The sequence below is a fragment of the Gossypium raimondii genome, chromosome 5 (assembly GCF_025698545.1).
Source record: "Gossypium raimondii isolate GPD5lz chromosome 5, ASM2569854v1, whole genome shotgun sequence".
NCBI lineage: Eukaryota > Viridiplantae > Streptophyta > Magnoliopsida > Malvales > Malvaceae > Gossypium > Gossypium raimondii.
The window spans coordinates 12,321,752-12,344,649 of NC_068569.1; the positions used below are offsets into that span (position 1 = coordinate 12,321,752).

Genomic DNA, 22,898 nt, shown 5'->3' on the forward strand with positions numbered 1-22,898 from the left:
CTATAACATACTTGTATATATGAAAATACACATTTAAAACATAAATGTGTGTTTGAAAATAATATACAATAAATAACAAAACGTATGGTTTGAAATAAATTTAATAATAACATATGAAATATGTTATTATTAATAATATAAATATATGATTGATGAATGTAATAAATATGTATATATTAAAAGAAATGTATAAAAACTATTAAAATAAAAGTTTAGTTGATTGGTAAATTTAAAGTTTTATTAATCCAATTGGCATGTGTTCAAATCTCACTATTTAAATATTTTATGGCTTTTGTTAAAATAAAAACTAAAATACTTTTGAATAATATAACTTATTTTAATTATGGAATGACATTTTTATAATTTCTCTCACCAAGTTAGTGACCCATTTGAAGGTGACACCAATTTAATATAACACTTAATAAATAATATAGATAAAATGCTAAAATGTGCATCCACAATGAATATTGAGAGGGCGAACAAATGAAAAATTGTAGTTATAGCCCTTAAAGATAATTACGTTATAAATTAATAAAGGTTAAAATTATACTTTGGCCCCAAAAATTTAAAAATTTATTTAGTCCTTCAAAAAAAATGAAATCATAATTTAATACATAATAAAATCCATATTTTGACATCTCAAAATTTTATAATTTAATTTTAACCCCTAAAAGAATTTTGAATTTATCCTAAATATCGACATACAAGAACATCCAAATTCATGTGAATCTAAATATCCACTCATTCATCTTCATTATCCACATAATTTTTAATAATTTTATATTTTATAATTTCACATAATAAATTCTCAATTTTAGATTTTTTTTGAATTTTGATGAAATGAACTTGGACATGACTTTGTCAAAATTCGTTCTCAACATGCAGTTTTTTTAAAAAATTATGTTTTTTTCTACTTTAAAAATAATTTAAAATCTCAAATTTTATATTTTTATAAATGATCTAAGTTTATATATTTTGAAAATTTTAAGGTTTTAAATTTTTATAAATTTCTAAATTTATATATATTTGAAATATTTTAAGTTTTTCTTTATAAATTTCAATACTTTTTATATTTTAAAAATCCATTTAGTGATATCACACTTACTCAAAGTATCCTACATGAGTTAGTGGGATTTTTGTTTTCCCTAGTATAAAAATTTGAGTTATTTGGTAATAAAGTTGTCGTGATTTAAGGGATAAACTTTTGACTATTCATCTTTATAATAAAAGGATAATCTGTCACAAGTTGACTAATTGATCGTAAATTGTTTATTTACAGGGACTATCATTTGAAAATCATTTAACCCTTCGAGAGAGGAGTTTTTACACAGATGACAGAAGAGAGGGTTTCTAGTGCAAGCGAATTTTGGAAGTATGCACACAAAAGTGTACAACATCAAGACCGTAGTAATCATTTGAGGTCTTAAGAGTATTTGAATAGTAATCGGTGATTGTACTGTTGACTTTACTAGGGTGTGATCAACCAGGTGGCCTAAACAATTTCTATATTTTTACATTACAATAATATCAATCAACTTTGCTTTGAATTTCATGGATGTTGAACAGACGTTGAGGAGGAACCAGACCATGCTGTTGAACTTGAATATATTGATGATTGAGTAATCGTGGTGATTTCACTACTCTTCCGAGACTGCATTTGGTTAAATTGGTCTTTTAGTGCTCCAAATCTCGACTCATCAGCAAAGATACTTGGGTCCATGATTAATTTAGGAACAAGGGCTCGACCTTCAAGCATGTTTACTACTTCAGACATGGTTGGTCTAAGTGCTGGGGATGAATTAGTGCACAATAAAGCAACCTTTGCCATCCTAATTGCCTCTTCTTCATTGAACTCCGTCCCCAACCTTGGATCCACCAACTCCATTAAGTTTCCCTTTTGTTGCAAAACTAGAGCCTGAAATACATTGATGACATAATGGAACTTCAACATTAACTAAATTAACATGAGTAAGGCATTAATGACTTTGCAGAAGTTTAATGCACCAATCAGTTACAATGCATGGATGTTTCTATAATGATATTCTCATATTATAACTTGAAACATGGATTATATCTTACCCGATCTTGAAGGCATACATAATCGCCTTCTGGTCGATATTTTGTATTGTTCTTCCCGGCAACAATCTCTAATGCAACAATCCCGAAACTATAAACATCTGCCTTGTAGGTCAGATAGCCCCATAATGCATATTCTGGGGCCATGTATCCTCTGCAAAAATTGGAGCTTTAAGCACAACATTCTCATGCATATCAACTTTGTTCACCTTTCCATAAGCAAGGTTGGAGGCTTTGATCTCATTTTTACTGCTTTATAGTTTAAATATTGATGCATCATTCAATTTGCAGTACGTAATATTTTGTCTATGATGGTAGCAGCTTGACAAATCTATTGTTTTGTTTGATTCAACTAAAACATACAATGATGATCAGCAGATGAAAACAGAGGGAAGGAGGTAGCTCACATAGTTCCAGCAATTCTGGTGCTAATATGGGTGTTTTCCCCTTCATCAAACTTGGCCAAACCGAAGTCGGAGATCTTAGCATTGAGATTGCTATCAAGTAGCACATTGGTAGTTTTGATGTCTCGATGTACAATTGTTAAACTCGATTCTTCGTGCAGGAAAGCTAGACCTTTTGCTATGTCAAGACAAATTTTCTGCCTAGTAGGCCAGTCCAATATCAGCTGGCTTTCTTGAGGACCTACTCATTGACACCAGCCAATCCAGTGAAATTCAATTCATCAAACAATTGTCGGTACAGAGTGTTGAGATCTTTTCTCTCTTTAACTTTTATAAAATCAATATCAACATTTTCTTTGCTTGTGGGGACATGGAAGCGTCCAAAGGAGGACAAGGACACTCGCTCAATGTGGTTCCAATCACAGAACCATCAAAGAAAGGGGGAATAAAAGAGGTTTAGGACATTAAGCTTACCGAATAAAGCATGTGCAAGGCTATTATTTTCCATGTATTCATATACCAATAACAGCTGAGTTCCCTCAACGCAACATCCATACAATCTAACAACATTCGGGTGTTGTAATCCTGAAATCATGCCTAGTTCATTCAGAAATTCTCGGTCTCCTTGTCTTGATTTTGAAGAAAGTTTTTTAATCGCAATTATGGTGCCATCAAGCAATACACCCTACAGCAGAGGTATAACACAGAATTTTTGTTATATATTTCATCACATAACACATACTCTGAAACATCATAAATTCAGTAAACAAAAAGCACGTTATGCAGGTACCTTGTAGACAGCTCCAAAACCACCTTCTCCAATTTTATTTGCAGAGTCAAAGTTGTTCGTAGCAGCTTTCATTTGTATAAAGGTAAAAAAGCCAGTCTGCAGATCTAACCCCCTCAAGACTTGGACAAGATTGAGGGAACCAATTGAATTACACATTCAATAAGCTTGAAAAACATGCATACCTTCAAATAGATCATCCTAGAGAAATTATCTTGAAGTATAAAATTGTAGATTCAAGTTTGTTAGAGTACCTCGTTCCCTTGATGGCTTGGGTCGAAAATAGCCTTTCCACCATAGAATACCTAAGATTACCAAAATCAGGCACAGAACAGAAACAACAGCTCCCACTACAAACTTCAAATTCTTTTCCCATGCATTGAGAACTCGAGGCTTGTGATCTACCAACAAAAGGGAAGAAAAGGTACTAACAGTTATTCTCAAACTTCATCTCCTGAAGTAACACTGCATGTGCATATCATATGGCAGTAAAAATGTTCAGACTTATCTGAAAATATAAGTACTTAAGACGGTATCGGATGCTTAAAGTTTCCTTTTGAGAAAATTTAGGCACATAAAGTGGGTCTTATGTTGCTGTGTCAGTTTACAGTAAAGTTCTACTAGATTCAGCTACCAAGAATCTATACCATGCAGACAATAGTTTAAGGGCAACTCCAGTATTTCTTCACGTCATGTACATGTTAGTCCACTTTGAATTAAACAAATTTGACAATTAAGAAAAGAAAATCCTAAATGTAACTGGGAGATTGAGTAAGCACATGAGAAGAACGAATGGCTATTTTAATTATAGATCTTACCAGAGTCTACTGAGATAGCTGATATCAAGGGACCATATGTTCCTCTTCTTGGGATTGCAGTAGTCCCCTTCCCAGCCCAGTGAAAGCGTATTGTCAAAGTTTTGTTCCTCACAACGGTTTTAAATTTCCTTATGACTGCTTTATCGACCCCCTTTGCCTCATTTTTAATATTGAAATCTTCCAATTCAAGTTTCTCCTGCAACAAGCTTATTCGATCAATCTGGCTTCAATAACATGCAAATTAAGCTACATATTAACATGATGAACTACCTGAACATAAACATCAAATATCCTCCTTCCAAGACTTTGATAGGATCTATTGTCTCTGATAACTATCTCCGCAAAGTGAAGTGTAACCGTATAATTTCCATTTGCTAAGCAACGGAAGTAATATGTCAGAGAAAGAGGAGAGAGGCGTGCTCTTGTGTATAATTCGGAGTTCTTTATTCTGAGAATGGAAACGTTTTGTGCTATAAAGTCCCTTGAACTAACATCAATATCCCAGAAAAGCCCCGTGCTACTAGTTTCCCAAGTCTCTCCGAGGGGAAAATATTTTGCTGGACCTCCTAAGTCTTCATCCGCCTCATAGTCGACTCCATTAATAGTTGTTGCTCCTCCACCACAATTTATATTTACTGAATACCAATCTATAAAGAATGAAAAAAGAAAAAACATTTCGTGTTGAGTATGAGAAAACCTTACTGTGGAACATGTTTCTAGAGTATACAGATTTGCATTAAAATGCAAAGGAATTACCTTTCGAACAAGGCAAGTTCTTCAGGCAGTTATCTGGTCCTCTACATCACAGTAGTATGACAAAGAAGCATCAGTCTTGTTGAAGGGTGATCAAAAAGAAATAAAATGAGATTTAAAAAAGAAAAGTGTCATAACTTTTTTGCTCAATAAGATAAAAACTTACAAGTTTTTGCCTCCTGAAAAGCTTTGGAACAAATTTCTGATGAAGAAATAGACCAATCAGGTTAATATTTGAAAACATCTTACAGAAAATCAGAGAAGTAATATGCACACAGCATAGGAAGCCAAGTTAAGAGGATGTCTTTCTTACAGATTTTCCCGACAAGAAAGCGACTGATGGCTTTCAGAAAAATTGTTATAAGAAAGATCTATCTGGCTGCAAAAATTGTATAATATATTATAAATAACTAGACTTGAAATAATTAAGGTACATTAATTTTGAGTAAAACTAAAAATATTATAAGCAGTATAAGTTACCAGGAATGGTACTTTTGAGAAACTACAAAATGGGTAATTTGGGTTATTTTTGCATTGTTTGTAGACAAATAGGTATTTTGGAAGCATATACTTAAGACTGTCAAAAAAGAAAATCCTATGAATATTCTTTGTAGAGTCAATTAACAAAATGAAGAAAATAAACGGATAATCATGGCTAAGAAGAAATAATAATAATGATGATGATGATGATGATGATGATAAAAGGAGGATAGTAGACATACTAGCGGCTATCTCTAATACTCATCCATTCTGGAATGTGGCCAGCAAGAGAGTTTCTTGTCAGGTACCTAATCAGTAAGGAGCACACCACAGTTAAGCACTTCTGCTGGAACTATATTGGAAAGATATAATAAAAAAACTTAGAAGTGAAGTAAGTTCAACCAAATTTAGAACTTATATGAGGATATTAATGCATGAGGATTAATCCTTCCCTTCCTGATTCTGAAGTTGTGAAGGTATCAGTAAGCTAGTTTTATTTTGATTTCATCCATGATTTTGCAACATGTGCACTGTTCAGATAATATAAAACAAATGAAAATGTTCTGTATTACCATAAGGAAAAAAAAAATCCAACAAACTTGGAACTTTTGATTAACTACTGATTTTCTTATCTAATAAATAGACTTAAAAGACCAAAAAACTAGAGTATCATTTCAATAGTATTCTATGCATAGTATTCTTCATATTGGTTAATTTGGGTTTGGATGAATGCACCTCAAGAATTCATAGCACTTACATGTATTGTGTTTCTGTAGGGCTTTCAGAATCTGAAATGTTACCTTCCAATTTGTTGAAGCTAAGATCTCTGCAAGAAATAGACAAATCAGCTATTTCATAGCTATACAAATATAATCTTGAAATGATAGGCTAATTGAAAACTGAAATCCAGAAAATATATAGATGACTCCATTTATGAAGAATGAATTCAGGAAGCGCATGCAAACATATCAAATGTTGATGTCACAACCTGCCAACCGGCAAGGTATTACCACTTTCCTAGTCCATGCCGTACCGGCATTGTGCCCATAGGCCAGTATTGTCCTCTTTGGATACCCATCGGCTCCAGAAGGACTTGTCAACCTAAGGTGCATCTTGCTAGGTCCAAACCAAAACCTCCTTTTCACAAATCAAATGGTACCATAGTTGTAAAATTGGCTCTTATATGAGGAGGTCCTTAGGTTTGAACCTGGAGAGGCACACTTTAGAGTGACAAATACTTGCGAAGCCGGTAGTCATGCAAAGAGTACAATACCAGCTTATGAGCACGATGCTGGCATGATGCTGCACAAGGAAGTGGTGAATGACCTTTGCCGGCCAACGGATTGTGTGATTACTAGTCAAATTAGATAAAACAATACAGCAATACACTTACCTATTTTACCATCTCAAGTTCTTGGCAATTGGTTGCAGCATGCAAAATGGGAATATTTTCAGTAAATTATATGATTATTTTCACCAAATAAGCTTCTGGGAAAATATTGTGTAAAATTCTTCAAAAGCAATGAGACAATGAAAACTTATCAAAATGCATAAACAATAGTCAACTACAACACTTTTCCGCACAAACTTGTATCTAAGATCAGGTTTAGCCCAGGAAATAGTCATAAACAGTCAAGCAAAACTTCTTTTAACTAAGGTTGCACAATAATAATGATAAGTGTACCAAATCCAAGCATTGAAGATTGAAGTATGACAAAATTATTAAAGTCCACAAGAAAAGAAAGAAAAATGGTATTTAGAGTAGTGGCATAAATACTGAAAATTAAGGTTAAAGAACAGCAGAATTACAAAATTTGCAGTTGTGGAAATTCCCATATGTAATCAGGTATTGTTCCAGATACGTTGCAGCTACGCAACATCCTGCATTATGAGCCCCCATCATGTCAGCACAATTATAACAAATGGGGATTAAGATGACCTTAAATAATTTTGCAAGCCTGGGAATGACTTACAATCTGTACATGTTTTTCATATTTTTTAAGTTCGGAAACTTTGAACCCTCTCCAGGTAAGTCACTGATCCTTCTGGTTTATATTGCACCATAAAGAATAGTTAAAAGAGAAAAGGCCCCCAATGCAATAATTTTAGCATCTAAATTGGAATGAATCCAGATTATGTTAAATCATTAATACAAATGAAGAGCAACAAAATCTTAAGGGATTAAGACAAACTAACAGTTCCACTAAGTTATGCAAGAGTGCTAAGCTTGAAGGAATTGGCCCTTCAAAACCACTAGCTTGAATCTCTCTGTCAGCAAAAGAATTCGATTTTGTAAAATAATCGTCACCAAAACTTCCAATGAGGCGCTCTAGATAAGTAGTGGAGACAGAAAGATGCTTACAATTTCTCAAGTTGCTTCCAACTTCGAAAAATGTTGGGTATCTTTCCAGTGAAATTGTTACTGCTAATCCTTCTGCATGAGCCTCATATAAAAGCAGGGGTACTAAACAAATCTAGCCTTTTTAACAGTAGAACTCTAGATCGTGTTGAAAACACTTACAGTTCTTTTAGATTGGACAGATTAGCAAGGGACGAGGGGAACTTTCCAGTGAGATAGTTAGCATTAAGAATACTGCATTCAAGGAAGAGGCAAAATCAAGCCAACTATGCTATCCTAAATATTTTGAAGAGAAGTAGACTGATAGATCGTGCATGAAATCTAATAGGGAAAAAAAAAAGCTAACAGATTTTCCAGTTTAACCAATCTCCCAAACTCAGGAGGAATAGTTCCAGAAAACTGGTTGTTTTCGAGGCTCCTGTAAAAGTAACACTAATAAGAAACATTGTCTTGCTTTTAAGGAAAAAAGGGAAGAGATAATACAAAATAAAACATAGGCAACCGAGGCATACAGATATTTTAGAGTCGTTATGTTTCCTAAATAGCCTGGAATTGGCCCCGTTATGTGGTTCATAGCAACAGACCTGAAATGTATTCATTCCTATCAGTTGAACGAAAATAAGCTTCTTGTAAACAGGATAAACATGAAATGAGCTAGTAGCTTACAATGTCTCCAACTTCAGAGCAGCCCATTCATGGGGTATTATACCCTTAAGATAGTTCCTATGGAGTACTCTAAAAGCAACAGAAAAAGAGTTTTAGAATGGATAGAAGCTTATTTGCTAGTTAAAGAGTAAAATCATCAATTGTAACCTTCTTCTTACACTGTTTTAATATATAATAGCTTCGAAAGTGAGGGTGGAAGAACACCATCAAGATCCTGCCCTACAAGATAGCTTTTCCAATGAATACAAAAGCCTTTTAGAAGCATGTCCAGTTGAAAATTTCCAAAAATATGTTCTCTCAGAAAATAGTTAAGAGATTCAAAAAGCTCTTCAGTGATAAAAAAAATGACTTCATTCATATTATATAATCACTAGATGATTAGTTGGGATAAATTTGCATTTGAATACGAAGCCATAGCCATACAGAGATTCATCTTGAATGAGGCACACCCTTACTCTATTTGCCTCTGGTATTGATTTCATATTGCTAAAATCAACTTTGGGGAATTCAAGCAAATCACTGGTATAGAAATCAAAGCTAACATGATGAAAATAAAAAAAGAAAGAGGAGTAGGTCTATGACTAAGAAATTAGAAAAAGCATCAAATTCTTAAGACCAGTAAGACATACATGACTACAATATGACATTCACCGTTGGTGAAGGAGCAATTGCAGGTAACAGTACTGTTGTTGATAGCCTGAGACCCATGTGTCGGCGGTGGAGTAAACCAGCTTGACTTATTGTTGCAAGGATTCTCACTGAAATTCCAATCCTTCTTTCCAAGTTCTGCCGCTATCTCATGAAGAGCTTTTACTGCAAAAATAATAAAATAAATTCGAGAAGCCATTGAAGGAAGCTGAGTTGGATTAAAACACATTCACAAGAAAATTCCTGAAATAATTTTTGGGTGAGTTCTTAAGACATATAGACTCCCAAGTATATACCCAAGTGAATCGGACCTGCAGAGTACTGTTTAATGCAGATTAGTTAAAGAAACAATAGAAAAAAAAAAGGTGAAATGGAAGAGAGTAAACTGCAAAAACATGAACCGGAAATTTTCACAACCAGCTAGTAAAGAAACAATGCTCATCTTCTACACGAAGAAAGAAATTGCAAAGTTGAGTACTAACTTACGTTCATAATCTGGAGGATAGGGTGGCTCTACTCGGGCTTCAACTTGGTTTGGTTCCATGCAAACCAGCACCAAGAAGACTGTAAGAATTACGTACCCAAAGAGTATATTCATGACTGAAGGACAATTGACGGCGCCTCCCATGTTTTTCTTAGTGAAATGAAGCAATCTTCTTCCACAAAACTTTTTTCTTATAAAAACTTAGCTTTTGATGTAGAGCGGCCATGGTACTCTTTTTTTGCTTTTGGTCTCAATGATATCTTTAGCCTACCCCACCTTAACCGTATGGTTTTAGTCAGGGCGGCGTCAAATGGGCTCCATGGTATCTTATTTTATCGTGATAAATCGATTTAAAAAATCACTTTGGTTGTTTTTATTCCGTTTTAATTAGAGTTGTTTATCGGCCCTCAGGAAACTCACAAGCACCATGGGATTAATAATAAATTAATAAATTAATTATTAATTTTCATCCTTATAATTTATTTATTAATATTTTATATACAGATTAATTTTTTAAATATTTTATAGTATCATTAATAATTCAATTTTAATAGAAATTTAAAGATTTAACATGATTAAAAATTTAATAATATAAATAGTTCAAAATATAAAATTTAATTTAATAATATGAATAGTAAACATAAATTCAAGAATAAATTTTTTGGAATTTAAGAGGAAATAAAAGTTTTGGAGAAAACAAAAGTTAATAGCTATTGTTGGCTATTAACCTTTTAAATTAATGTGTTACATTATCATTTTATTGGAAGATAACAAATGAGTGGCTAAAATATAATAATTAGATAATGTTAATAGTTATTACGTGAATTTTAAAAGTTAGGTGTCCGAAACATAATTTTAAAGAAAGTTCAAGGACAATTGGTGTAGTTTACTCCAAAAAATTAAAATCTAATTTTAACCCAAAATATGAAGGATAGTCCTTCTTATCTAGAGGTGTTCATGGGTTAGATCAAGTAAAGCATAGGCCAGACCTAGTAAATAACTAGTCCAAGTCTATTTTAAATCTGAACATATTATTTAAATAAATTTTAAAAAATATTTATATTATTTTTAATTTAATATTTAATAATTTTAAATATTTTTATTTATTAAATTGTTTTTTGAATATTATTTATTAAAATTTTACATATAGTCATCTTACCATTTTCTTATATTTACCCCATAATATTTAATTTTTATGTGTTACAAATTACATAGTACATAAAAGTAACATAATATAAAAATTACAAAATTTATAAATGGGCTGAATCAGATTGGGATCAACTATGAATATTCAAGCCCGAGCTCGAACCATGTTTTAAACGGGTCTAATTTGTTTACCCAAACCCAATTTTCAAGCACAATTTATTTGTAATGACCCAAAATTCACGGGCATCGGAAAAGTATAATATCGGGCCTCCGTCTTAGTAAATTGAGTTCGAAAATAATTATTAGAAATATTTACTAGACTAGTTGTGTGTTTAATTAGATTTTAGATAGGTGACTTTAGCTTAATTAAGAGTAATTAGCAAAAGGGATTAAATTACAATAGAAGTGAAAGTTTAATTATAGATTAAAATAAAATAAAGGGATTAAATAGGAAATTATACCAATTGCCAAATTTGAGGGGCATAAGCATTTTATGTGTTAATATATGTTATTAAATTATTATTATTATTATTAATATATTATTATTATTATTATTATTATTATATTGTGAAATAAATAAGATGGTGACAAGTGTATGGTAATAAAATTAGTACACGTGTAAAACATGTATTTAAACACTTGTATTATAATGATATATTTTCTTAATTTTTAAGTAAATGTATTTATATATTATATGAGAAATTATTATATTATATTAATAAAAATATCTATATTATTTAAATGTTAAAATAATATAAAGTAAATAATAAAAGAAATAAAACAAAGAAAGAACAGAGGCATTCGAAACAGAACAGGGAAAAGAAAGAAAGAAAAGAAAAGGAAAAACTAAAGGTTTAAAGTTTAAAGCTTTGATTGGCAAGTCAATTAAGCCCTTTTATTTAGTTTTGATGATTTAGAAGCTTTAAAACAAAGTTTTGATGGAATTAAGTTGATATTTTGTAAGTCCATAGGTTTTAAGCATGGTTCATGTTGAATAAATTGTTGAATTAGGGATTTAATTGAATGAATTTTAAGTTAGAATTGATAAAGGGATTAAATTGTAAAAGAAACTATCGTTTTATGTTTTAGGGACTAAATTGAGGAAATTCGAAATTAAGAAAATATGCTGAAATTTTAATAGTTACATTTGAGTTTGGATTAAATTTGAATAGAAATAGAGTGTGAATTGAATTAGGAAAGTAAGTGAACTTAGTTAGGATTAAATTGAGAATAAGGAATAAATTGAATAGAAATTCAATTATTTATCATAATTAGTGTTGAAATTAATAGTGTAAATTATTAATATTTTCGTAGCTAGCAAAGAATCAGAAGCATCGGCACGGAAGGGAAAAGAGAAGATTATCGAGGAGTAAACTCAAGAAAATCACGGTTTGTATTACTATAATTCAAATTATTTATTATTTTAATATTGAATTTAAATTATGTGTATGGTAAGCAAATAATAAGGTAAGTGAAATATAAGGTAATTATTATTATTAAGTTAAAAGAAATTCAATTGAATAACGGATATATGAATAGAATTGAAATGAATATTGACTTGAAAATGGAAAAATAATATTTGAAATGAATTATGATTGGGAATTGAATTTGGAAAATTAAATTGAATGAGAAAAGTATGTGTTAGTATTGAATTGTGTTTTGATTAGTGAATGGAAAAGTATAATTGATATTGAAAATGAATTCTTGAAATAAAAGTGAAAATTGGATTGTGAAATTGAAATACCCTATTAACTAGTCAGGCTGAGTCGGATATAATTGGCATTCCATAGGATTTGGAAGAGTACGGGATTTATCGGCTTTGCCGATCAGACACTTTATGTGTCGTATTTCAGGCACTTTATGTGTCATATTTCAGGCACCTCGTGTGTTGTTTCAGGCACTTATTTGTCGTATACTGATCAGGTACTATCTACCGTTTTAGGCACAATGTGCCGTACTGGTGTGTTTGGGTTGGAATCCGTGTATCCGTCAAAATCCAAATTGTTAATAGGGTGAATAATTGAAATGAGAAAATCAAATGAATTTGATCGATTGTGGTATTGAATATGAGAAAATTTAAAATTGTGGATTGAAATTGAGATTGAAAATAAAATGCATGAATTTAATGTTTATGTAGTGATTGAAATTGCTACATGTGTATGTGATTGAGATTGAAGAATAGCTGAAAATTGTATTGTTATTGTTAAATAATGAAAGTTTATGAATTAATTGATATTTAAGAAATCGGATAGTTACATGCTTGGTAATTATAATTCTTTATTGCTATTATAATTTGAATTATGGTAATACCACTGAGTATAAAATACTCATCGTATGACTGTTTCCGTGTGCAGGTTGAAAAGGGGTCAGAGTCTTGGTTCAGCATCCAGGACAATCCCGACTCCGGCATAAAGATTTTGGTGATGTTTTCTTCCTTAAGTGAAAGTGGCATGTACATAAGGATTAAAATGGTTATTTTGGTATGTTATATAGTTTTGTTGTAAAGTAAGATATTAGGTGATTTGATGATTTAAGTGGTGAAATGATAGAAATTGTTTATGGTATCAATAGTGAACTAAAATGGTTTGAATAGTTTTACGAGCTGATTAAAAATGATAATAGGGTTTATATTAATTAAGTTGTTAAGACATTATGTCAAGTAAGATTTAAGTATATTTAAGTATATAAATGTCTTGGTTGAATACTGGAATTGGATTGGTTGTGTTTTGAAATTGCAGGGGGTTTTATGTAAAAATAAGCAGAAATATTATTGAAATTTTAAAAAATTTGGAATACTCGAACAAGTTTCGTTCTACTTTTAATATATGTTTTGGGCTTCGAGAGTCCATTATAGGAAATTAATTATTAAATTATACTATAAACATTATTTTAATTATAAATTATTAGTAAGTTGTCTGACAGGTCCGGTAATGACTCGTAACCCTGTTCAAGCGACGGTTTGGGGTTAGAGGGTGTTACATTATTTGCCCAAACTCTCTCAAATTTTAAACAAATCTCCGAGTTTGAACGAATAACCTGACTCATAAATAGATCTATCACTAAGAATAAAACTCGTAGACTAATTCTTGAAGTAATCCTCTTTATCTAAAATTTTAACATATGAACTTTTTATAGAAAAGAATAGTTAAAATATTTATTGTTTATATATTTAAAATTTTTAATTTTAATTTAAGAAATTTAATATCTTTAGTTTTTTAAAAATCCATTTTCGTTTGGTTTAAGAAAATCGATGTCCTTTTATTTATATTTTATTGAAAAATAGAAAACATTGAAGAAAATATGATTAGTTAAAAATTTTAAAAATAATTTTGGAAAATAAAAATAAAATGTAAATATTTGAAAATTAAAAACAATAAAAAGTTGTTTTAAGTGTTTTTACTAAAAATACTTTGTAAAAGTGGAAATGATATAAATACAAAATATTCTTTTATCAATTTTAAATATTAAATTTGATACCTTACTTCAAATCCATATAAATGTAAAAGCATTTATCTTATTTCTATCAGACAAAAAAATTTCTAAAGATGTTTTCATTATTGAAAACAAATTTTTTTATTTACTAAATATGCTTTTCAATTTTTAAAAATATAAAATATAAATTATTTTCTAAAAATAAAATGAAAAATAATAAAAAATATTTTCAAAACCCAAACGTAACATAAATTTTAACAACACTAAGATTTATCAATCAAATTTAAGTCCATTAACATGTTTTTTTTTGGTTATATAATTATTTAAATGAATTTTACTTCCTTTCAAAATATCATATCAACATATCTAAAATAATAATTTTAACAGGACTAATTTTAAATTTATAAATCTAAAACTAGCACTATTCAAATAAAAAAATAGCAAGACTATGTGAAAATTACATTAATTTAAATACATTTTAACCAATAAAAATATATTACGAGAATAAAAATGTATTTTTTAAGAAAATAAAAAAATTATGAAGGCCAGCATTAGAGACGGTAAATTCAGTAAAATTTATATTAAAATTAATTTTTAGAAAATTAAAAGTAAATATTTAAACTTACAATTTTTAATAAAATATTGGGTAGAATATGAGATTATACGGTTTAAACCCCTATCAAACAACTTTATGATAAAAGTTTTAACCACTGCTCCATTAAATTCAAGATTAAACATACATTTTCAATTGATTAAAATATGTGTTTACATTAATTATGTGTTAATATTTTTTAAGGAAAATAGATTTCATTAACGAAAACAACCACTAAAAGAGCTAGGAACCGAATTAACGGTTGAATCAAATTATTTCGGTTAATTAGTCAATCACCGACTCTAATTTAATTGAAGATGATTTTTTTAAAATTTTGATTAACAGTTATTTCAGTTCAAAACGAGTAATTAACTAAATTAACCAATTAACCAAAATTATAAATAATGAAATATTATAAGCCTAATGTATTAGATAGGTCCAATATATTATGTAAGCCCAAAATATAAAAATTAAAGAATGAAGTTAAAATTGATTGGATTTATATAAATTGTTATAATGGACTTAAAATCATAATAGATTTATATATTTTAAGCTAAAAAATAAATAAAAAGAAACAAGCCCTACATTTTCCCTTTCCATGTTTAAACTCAAAACAAATTTTAAGTTGGCACTGCTTGACACGTACATCTTCTACTTTCTAGACTTTTTCATTTTTCTTTTCATTTTATCACTCAAGTCTCAAAAAAATGAATTTTTTTATTTTATTTTGGTTAACAACATGAATAAGCTAAAATTATTTGTCTATTAAAAGATTTTGAAAAAAAAAATAGAGTTCCGCTTAAAATTTTTATGGTTTCGGTTAATATGATTAATGGTTTAAGATTAACAGGTAACCATAAAAGATTGCAGCATCAAATTAATGGTTAATTTTATGACTCGGTATGATAAGTCACAAGCTATACATCTTTGTGCATTTCTATGGCTCGATCGGATGAATTAAAGATGAGTAGGTACTACAAATTTCTGGCTTTCCATGGTTTTAAACCTCAATACATGACTCCTCATTGGTTTCATTGATGTCACGAGCTGAAGTAGATGAAGACTCGAACAGAGATCCTGCAGGTGTTGATGTGTGCCCCTGACTACTCATATAGCTACGATGATCTCTTATAGCTTTAAACCTCAAATCTTCATTATAACTACTAGCATTAGGGATGACATCGGGAATCGTAATTGTTCCTTCCAGCATTCCCACCACATCGGACATTGTCGGCCTCAGGGAGGGCGAAGCATTGGTGCATAAGAGAGCTACTTTAATCATCCTTTCTGCTTCCGACTTGTTATAGTCGGATCCCAGTTTATCATCGACCAACTCCAAAAGCTTTCCACTTTGTTGTAAATGACAGGCCTGCAGAAGACATAAAAACACATGCATGAAATTCTCGACGACGTGGAGCTTGCTTAACGTGCCATTAAGCACAAAGCATACAACCAAAAGAAGAAAAAAAGGGGGTTACAAAAAGGGTATATAACCATATGGGGTTGAAAAGTAGAACATAGAAGTATTTAATAAAGACCTAAGGAAATGGAAATGCATGTATAAATAAGGTATATATTAATGATTACCCAATCTAGAAGGCAAGTGTATTCGTCCACTGGTCCATAATTCATATTATGTTTGCCACTAACAAGCTCCAATGCCACAATTCCGAAGCTATAAACATCTGCCTTGTAGGTCAAGTAACCCCACAGTGCATACTCTGGTGCAATATATCCTCTGCATTTTTAACTTTTGCAATGTAAATTTACATTTAAAGGTCAAAGGAGGTCTTTTCAGCTAAGACAACATTGCAAGATGCGAGTTGGCTTACATTGTCCCAGCAATTCGTGTGCTGATGTGAGTTTTATCCTCGTCGCTAAGCTTGGCCAACCCAAAGTCAGATATTTTAGGATTAAGGTCTCTATCAAGCAGAACGTTGGTACCTTTGATGTCTCTGTGGACAATTTTGAGTCTAGACTCTTCATGGAGAAACGCTATGCCTTTAGCTATTCCGACACAAATCTTCTGCCTGGTAGGCCAATCTAGATTTATTCGAGAATATTCCGGTCCTTAAGAGGATCATCCGTGAAATGTTGCATGAGTTAAAATCTTTGTTGCATGTTTCCACACATTGAAACAAATTAGGGAAAATTGTTCATTAAACTTACCAAACAAAGCCCGAGAAAGGCTATTATTTTCCAAGTACTCATACACTAGCAACAGTTGATTCCCTTCGATACAGCATCCATAAAGCTTCACAAGATTGGGGTGCTGCAAACATGAAAACATCCCCATCTCATTCAAGAATTCACGATTTCCCTGACTCGACTTTGAAGAAAGCTGCTTGACAGCGATTATAGTTCCATCAGCTAGCTGACCCTGTCATCCAGTCATGAAACTCAGCAAACCTTTAAAAGTAAAATTTAATAGGAAAATGAAGTTCATCTGGCATGTATTTCACTTGTATACCTTGTAAACAGGTCCAAATCCACCTTCACCAATCTTGTTTCCAGAATCAAAATTGTTAGTAGCCGCCTTTATCTGCTTTAAGGTGAACGAAACTGTTTGCAAATCTAGTCCCCTGAGATCTGTAAAAGTAGGACATATAAAAATGGGTTAAACGAGTAGGAATGGTTTGCGTATCTGAGATAGCATAAAAGAAAAGATTTTGGCATCGTTTTTCCTAAACCATTGACTTCTAAAACTGAAACAACCCAAACCTTGTTCTCTATGGCTCTTGGCTTTAAAACAGTACATCCAGATAAAAATACCGGATGCCAAAAACACGAGAAAGGATCCCACTACACCAATGATGATTGGCACAGTCTTTGTTTTGTTCTCCTTATGCTGGGGTTTGAAATCTGCAAAAAATTTCGACTAAGAAATCCATTGTGCTATTCAAAGTTAAGGTTGAAATATGTAAAAGCAAAACTAGTTGTCGATTGTGCAACACAAAGGATGGTACAGATAAGGATGAGAAACAAGGTGAAGAAGGCTACATACTGGGATCGACTGAGATGGCTGATATGAGGGGGCCATGGACTCCTCGACTAGGAATTGCTTGAGTACCTTTTCCGGCCCAGTAGAAGCGGATCTCTAGTTCACCATTTGTTACATTGGCATTATAGTGTTTCGTTAGTGGAGTAAGAATACCACCAGCTTCAGCTTCTATATTGAAGTTTTCTTCCACCAGCTGGTCCTGGAACATGATAATTCAGTGACATTTATTTAGCAACCAACGGAGACCGAATGGTGTAACACCATTCTTCTGATGACCATGTACAATAGTCAGAATTCTTTCTGAAGGATCTAGTTTCTCAAAGATGATAAATTACCTGGATATAAATGTTGAAAATGCGCCTGCCAAGTCTTCCATATCTTGTGCTATTAATGATTTCGATCTCGGCAAAGTGTAGTCTCACTGAATAGCTCCCATTCTCTAAACAATATCGGAAATAAGTAATTGAAAGTGGAGATAGACGCGCAGTAGCATACAACTGGTTAGACATGCTTGTAGACTGCACCAGATAACGCGATGCAGCATTCAGTTCATCATTGTCATCCCTGAAGTCTCCAGTGCTACTAAAACCCCAGTTATCGTTGTTCCCATATAATGTTGCAGCACCACCTAAACCAGATGTTGCATCTCCCACATACATAGTCCCATTCATTTTCACATCATTAGTTCCACCACAATTGATATACATAGAATGCCAATCTGCCAGAGACAAGATAACCATTTAACTTCAAAGAAGGAAGCCAAAAATTTAACCATTAAATTACCATTTTTGTGTAAACAGCTTGCTGATTATATATATATGAACTTTTATATCAGCTCGAGAGAACATTGTCAAAACAAGTTAGCGAATTGGAAGGCTTGGATTTTAAGGTAAGTATTAAAATTAGATTTCCAAGCAATTGTTACACTGAACTTACATTTCTGACATTTGAAATCGCTCCTGCATGGAATAACTCCCCTTTTACTGTCAGGTCATGAAAAAGAAAAACACCAAATTAAAGGATAGATTAGCAATCAAATGAATGTTATGTAGGATCATTATTCTATAAATACTCGTATTAGTTTCATATGGAAAACATGGAAATCAAATTTTTAAGTTCACATCCATCTATTTCAACGTAATCAGTGCCCAAGAAACAGATGGAGATTTGCATTGACGGTCAATTATCAAGAACTCAAGAATTGAATCTTACACGTATTCTGTCGAAGAACTGCGGAACAAATTTATGTTATCCCTATTTGAAAAGCATAATGCAATACAAGTCAGTAATCCTACATCTCAGGAAAGCATACAAATTTATGTAATCCCTATTTGAAAGTGCTTTTACTCGGCTCGAAGAAAAAGAAAAAAGAACCAACAATTTTCGTAAACAAGCAGGCTGATCGGGGCCTGGCCATGTGAAGTTATTGTAGGAAAGGTCCCTGAATGCAAGAAGGAAATAGAACTGTTTACTCAGAAATCTCTGCATGTTAAGAATTCACATGTACATTCCTAAATCAAATATACGAATCAGACAATCCAAACAGAAAGTACATACACTGGAAGTCCTGTCGACAAGATTGATGCAGGTATATTTCCACTGAGATTATTGCCTGTAAGATAGCTGATATCAAGCATATCAGCCAGTTTTGTAAGCATTGCAGCTAGATATCGAATGTCACTACATTACTTACATGAGTTTCTGTCTAGAACGGAAAAAAAGAACTACTTACAGGAATTTTAAATCTTTAGGGAGAGTGACTTCGACAAGTTGCCCACTCAACAGGTTAAAACTGAGGTCCCTGTCCAAATTTACAAGTAAATATGTGTTATTTAAGCTTAAACTTAAAACATAAATGAGAATATGGCAACTTTGGGACAAGAACATAAGTGTAATAACAGCATAGAGATCTGCACGCTATAGTCTTCTAACTTTTCTCCTTCATTAAAATTCATAATGCTACTAAAAATCAAAATGTTTGGGAGGAAAAAAGAAGAAGCAAATTCACTGTTCTTTTGGACTGAAGAATCATGTTGTACACTTACAAAACACGTAATTTACTCATTTGCCAGGTCTCTTGTGGGATTTGCCCAACAATGTTGCATTTCTTCAATATTCTACAATGTCCAAGGGCAGCCATATTAGATACAACGATCAAAGAACTTTATATCATATGCCTGCATAAAGATAAGATTAGCAGCGAACGTACATCCGATTGATTGCTGTCATGTTCCAAAGATAAGGAAAAGGCTGAGTCGCTCCGTTTATATCACTGATTATCCTGTAAGTACACCATAAAGAACAAAAATGTTTGGCAACAATTAAAGTAGTCCATGATATTCTGCATAGAAGCTTTCAGTACTTACAAAGTTACTAAGTTTTCCAAAGCTGAGATGGATGAAGGAATGGGACCTTCAAGTCCACTAGCCTGCATTTCTCTGGTTCATTTAATTGAAGTAAAAAACAATCAGTTCAAGAGAATACAAGTTTTTGACTTTAAAGACATTAAGTAGCCGTTCCCAAGGTTTAGGATCTCACAATCTTTCGAGTTTCTTCCAGTTCCAAATGAAAGCCGGTATGCTCCCATTAAAGTTGTTGTCATTTATCCTACTGCAATTCATAAAAAACTTTTACAACCCAAATTTCAATCAAGCTTTTTCTGACATTCTACTAGTATAAGTTAACGAAAAGCCTTACAAGTCGGTTAAGTTTTTCAGTGCTTCAAGTTGAACCGGCAAATTTCCGGTTAGTCCATTGGAAGACAATCTCCTGCAATGATAATTATAAAATTTTATCTATCAAAAACATGTTACTTATTTCTGTTTTCAAATGTATAGCTCAGGAAAATTAGAAAATTATATAAGTCATGAAAATTCCTTACAGAGTTCTCAAGTTAACTAACTTTCCAATTTCTGGAGGGACTTGTCCTGAAAATTGATTTGCTTCAAGGTCTCTGTAAAGTACATACATTGAAATTACTTGAAATAAGTGCAACATCTCTCTTACCAATTTAAACATTTGCATTCTTCGTTGTCCGGGAAACATCTATTTGCAATAAATTGAAGTACTTTAATACTCACAAGTATGTAAGACTGGTAATGTTCCCCAAATAAGTCGGAATGTTCCCCGATAGTCGATTTCCGAAGACAGAGCTGGACAAAGATATTGCTTGGTTAGCTCCAAATGAGCATTACCCAGTTTTTCTCTTCAGTTAAAGATTTGATCAAACACCAAGGAGACGATAACTTACATGAACTCAAGTTGCATTGAAGCCCATTCAGGTGGGATTGTCCCATTGAGATAGTTGTATGCAAAATCACTGCATATGCCGAATAGAGACTTAAGCGTAAAACACATTGAAAAAACAAAAATGAAGCGAGCATTGAGAAAGAGAGTCAGAGATATGCTTACATCTCTTTGAGGTAAGGAAGGTTTACAAGTTCAGATGGAAGTACTCCTGGAAGACTCTGAAGTTTGAATACTCTAAAACAACACAAAAACAAACCCCATATGTCAGCCGTTTGAGCCTTTTTAAAAAAAAAATTGTTTACAACGTAGCTTTGTCCTCTGCACTTTTCTTTTGGTTCTTTCTAGTTTTATTTTCCGGGAAACTTACATATGTGTAACGTGGCAGGTGTCGTTTTGGCAAGTGCAGGTAATGTTTTTCCCCGCACCCGTGTCCGTGTTCACTTTCTCCGAGACACAACTGCCGGCATCGAAATTCCAGTTGTTACCTCCCATCGTTTTGGCAATTTGATTCAGAACATTCACTAATAAAACAAGAAAGAACATTCACTAATAATAATAATAATAATAATAATAAAGGCATAAATAACATAACATAAAGATACCCTCATCCTGAGGCAGCGTAGCGGCATCAAGCTTGTTTGTGTTTAACAAAATGAAAGAAAGAACAGCTGATAGCAGAAAGGCGATGGGTTTAGCGAAGAGCATGTTTGAAGCAAAGGAAAACCGTTCAGTATTCTTAGCAATCAATCTGGCTGATCTTTATCTCTTTTCCTTTGGTTTTTTTTTTTTCAGACAAAAAGACAAACAGAACAAGGAACTTACTTTAGGATTAATTATTTAATTATTTAATTATTTAATTATTTAATTAATTAACTTGGATTTGGAGTACAAAAGCAGTCAAATACTTTGAACGTAAACGCCAAAACCACCAATGAAATTAAAGGTTTGACCTTTCTTTCATAAAAAGCGTATGAAAAAAGTTACCACGTTTCGGTGTTAGTTCTATTATGGATAATATTATGAGGAGGTGTTGCAATTGGTTTGGGTGCTTTTGCCATGATTTACAGATTCGTTATTTTCCCTTAGCATTTTCAAGCCACAAGCAAGCTTGTTGTGTTATGGATCTATCCGGAAGTACCTCATATTTGTACAATATCAATCAATGTTTAATTTTCAACGCTTTCATTATACATGTTTCTATATACGGGTATCTATATTTTTTATATTGATATTAAATAAAAGAGATTATTATGTAATAAATTAGCGTTGAAATTGAGATTTTAAAATCTTTAGAATGTTTCAAAAAGAAAATATTTAGTGTCTTCTGGTTTAATTCTATCCATGTTTCTCTTGGGTCAACTATTTATTTATTAACTAAATTATAGTATAAAAATTGGCACTTGACATTTTGAATAATAAGAAATACAAATTAAATATTGAACATTAAATAAATACTAATATTAAAATATATCCTTTTCCTCTCTTCCCCTTTCTTCTTCATCTTCCCCATGCTTCATCTTCTCATCAAAGAAACAGTGCGCTGAAATTGAATGCTATGAAGCCCCTTTGACACACACTAGACTATGAAAACTCAAGAAGCTGAAATCATTTTATTCCAAGAAAAAAACATTCCATTTTGGCATATCATCGAAAACCTTGATTACACCATTTAAATCACCTAAAGCAATATACGTATCCATGAGCTTTTCAGATAAAAAGTGTTCACTGCTGAAACTCATCTTCAAAATATTTCCATGAAGCTTCTTTCCTTCCTCTGTAAACCCAGAACTCAAACACCCTTCCAAAAGCCAAAGAAAAGTTTGATGGTTGGCTTATGGCTTTAATCCCTCAATTTTTCATCCAATGCAAGAAAGCAACTTCCTTTGAATTCTCTTCATTTTCTTTAATAGAAAGCTCATCAAATGAATGAAAAATTGTATTTAGTATTAAAACAATTTGTTGATACAGTGCTCAACAAGGGAGGAGTACAAAAGAGAGAAAAA

At 32.0% G+C, this 22,898-nt stretch overlaps 2 protein-coding genes across 5 annotated transcripts; both read right to left on the reverse strand.

Annotated features, from left to right (window-relative positions):
* Positions 1-1,232: 1,232 nt before the first annotated feature.
* Positions 1,233-9,726, reverse strand: LOC105767440 (probable leucine-rich repeat receptor-like serine/threonine-protein kinase At3g14840). 3 transcript variants are annotated; one of them, XM_012586971.2, is made up of 24 exons: positions 9,478-9,726; positions 8,973-9,156; positions 8,502-8,573; positions 8,344-8,412; positions 8,190-8,261; positions 8,024-8,095; positions 7,840-7,911; positions 7,681-7,752; positions 7,515-7,586; positions 7,292-7,363; positions 7,128-7,199; positions 6,076-6,144; positions 5,561-5,626; positions 5,152-5,217; positions 5,005-5,040; positions 4,842-4,882; positions 4,356-4,732; positions 4,086-4,281; positions 3,522-3,668; positions 3,271-3,389; positions 2,955-3,165; positions 2,484-2,721; positions 2,080-2,230; positions 1,233-1,915 (listed from the first exon to the last, which is right to left on the reverse strand). In XM_012586971.2, the coding sequence occupies exons 1-24, from the start codon at positions 9,617-9,619 to the stop codon at positions 1,550-1,552; spliced, it is 3,054 nt and encodes a 1,017-aa protein (XP_012442425.1). In that variant the 5' UTR covers positions 9,620-9,726; the 3' UTR covers positions 1,233-1,549. The 3 variants fall into 3 exon arrangements, with proteins under 3 accessions (XP_012442425.1, XP_052486871.1, XP_052486872.1); XM_052630911.1 differs by lacking the exon at positions 9,478-9,726 and having other exon boundaries at positions 8,504-8,562; positions 8,973-9,131; XM_052630912.1 differs by lacking the exon at positions 9,478-9,726 and having other exon boundaries at positions 8,504-8,573; positions 8,973-9,119.
* Positions 9,727-15,496: 5,770 nt separating this feature from the next.
* LOC105770580 (probable LRR receptor-like serine/threonine-protein kinase RFK1) lies at positions 15,497-21,678 on the reverse strand. 2 transcript variants are annotated; one of them, XM_052630913.1, is made up of 24 exons: positions 21,498-21,678; positions 21,263-21,416; positions 21,058-21,129; positions 20,897-20,965; positions 20,727-20,798; positions 20,528-20,599; positions 20,344-20,415; positions 20,185-20,256; positions 20,013-20,084; positions 19,856-19,927; positions 19,692-19,763; positions 19,379-19,447; positions 19,204-19,269; positions 19,025-19,087; positions 18,859-18,900; positions 18,583-18,629; positions 17,982-18,364; positions 17,650-17,845; positions 17,367-17,507; positions 17,116-17,234; positions 16,815-17,025; positions 16,478-16,715; positions 16,233-16,383; positions 15,497-16,014 (listed from the first exon to the last, which is right to left on the reverse strand). In XM_052630913.1, the coding sequence occupies exons 1-24, from the start codon at positions 21,598-21,600 to the stop codon at positions 15,646-15,648; spliced, it is 2,997 nt and encodes a 998-aa protein (XP_052486873.1). In that variant the 5' UTR covers positions 21,601-21,678; the 3' UTR covers positions 15,497-15,645. The 2 variants fall into 2 exon arrangements, with proteins under 2 accessions (XP_052486873.1, XP_052486874.1); XM_052630914.1 differs by lacking the exon at positions 15,497-16,014 and having other exon boundaries at positions 16,257-16,395.
* Positions 21,679-22,898: the final 1,220 nt, after the last annotated feature.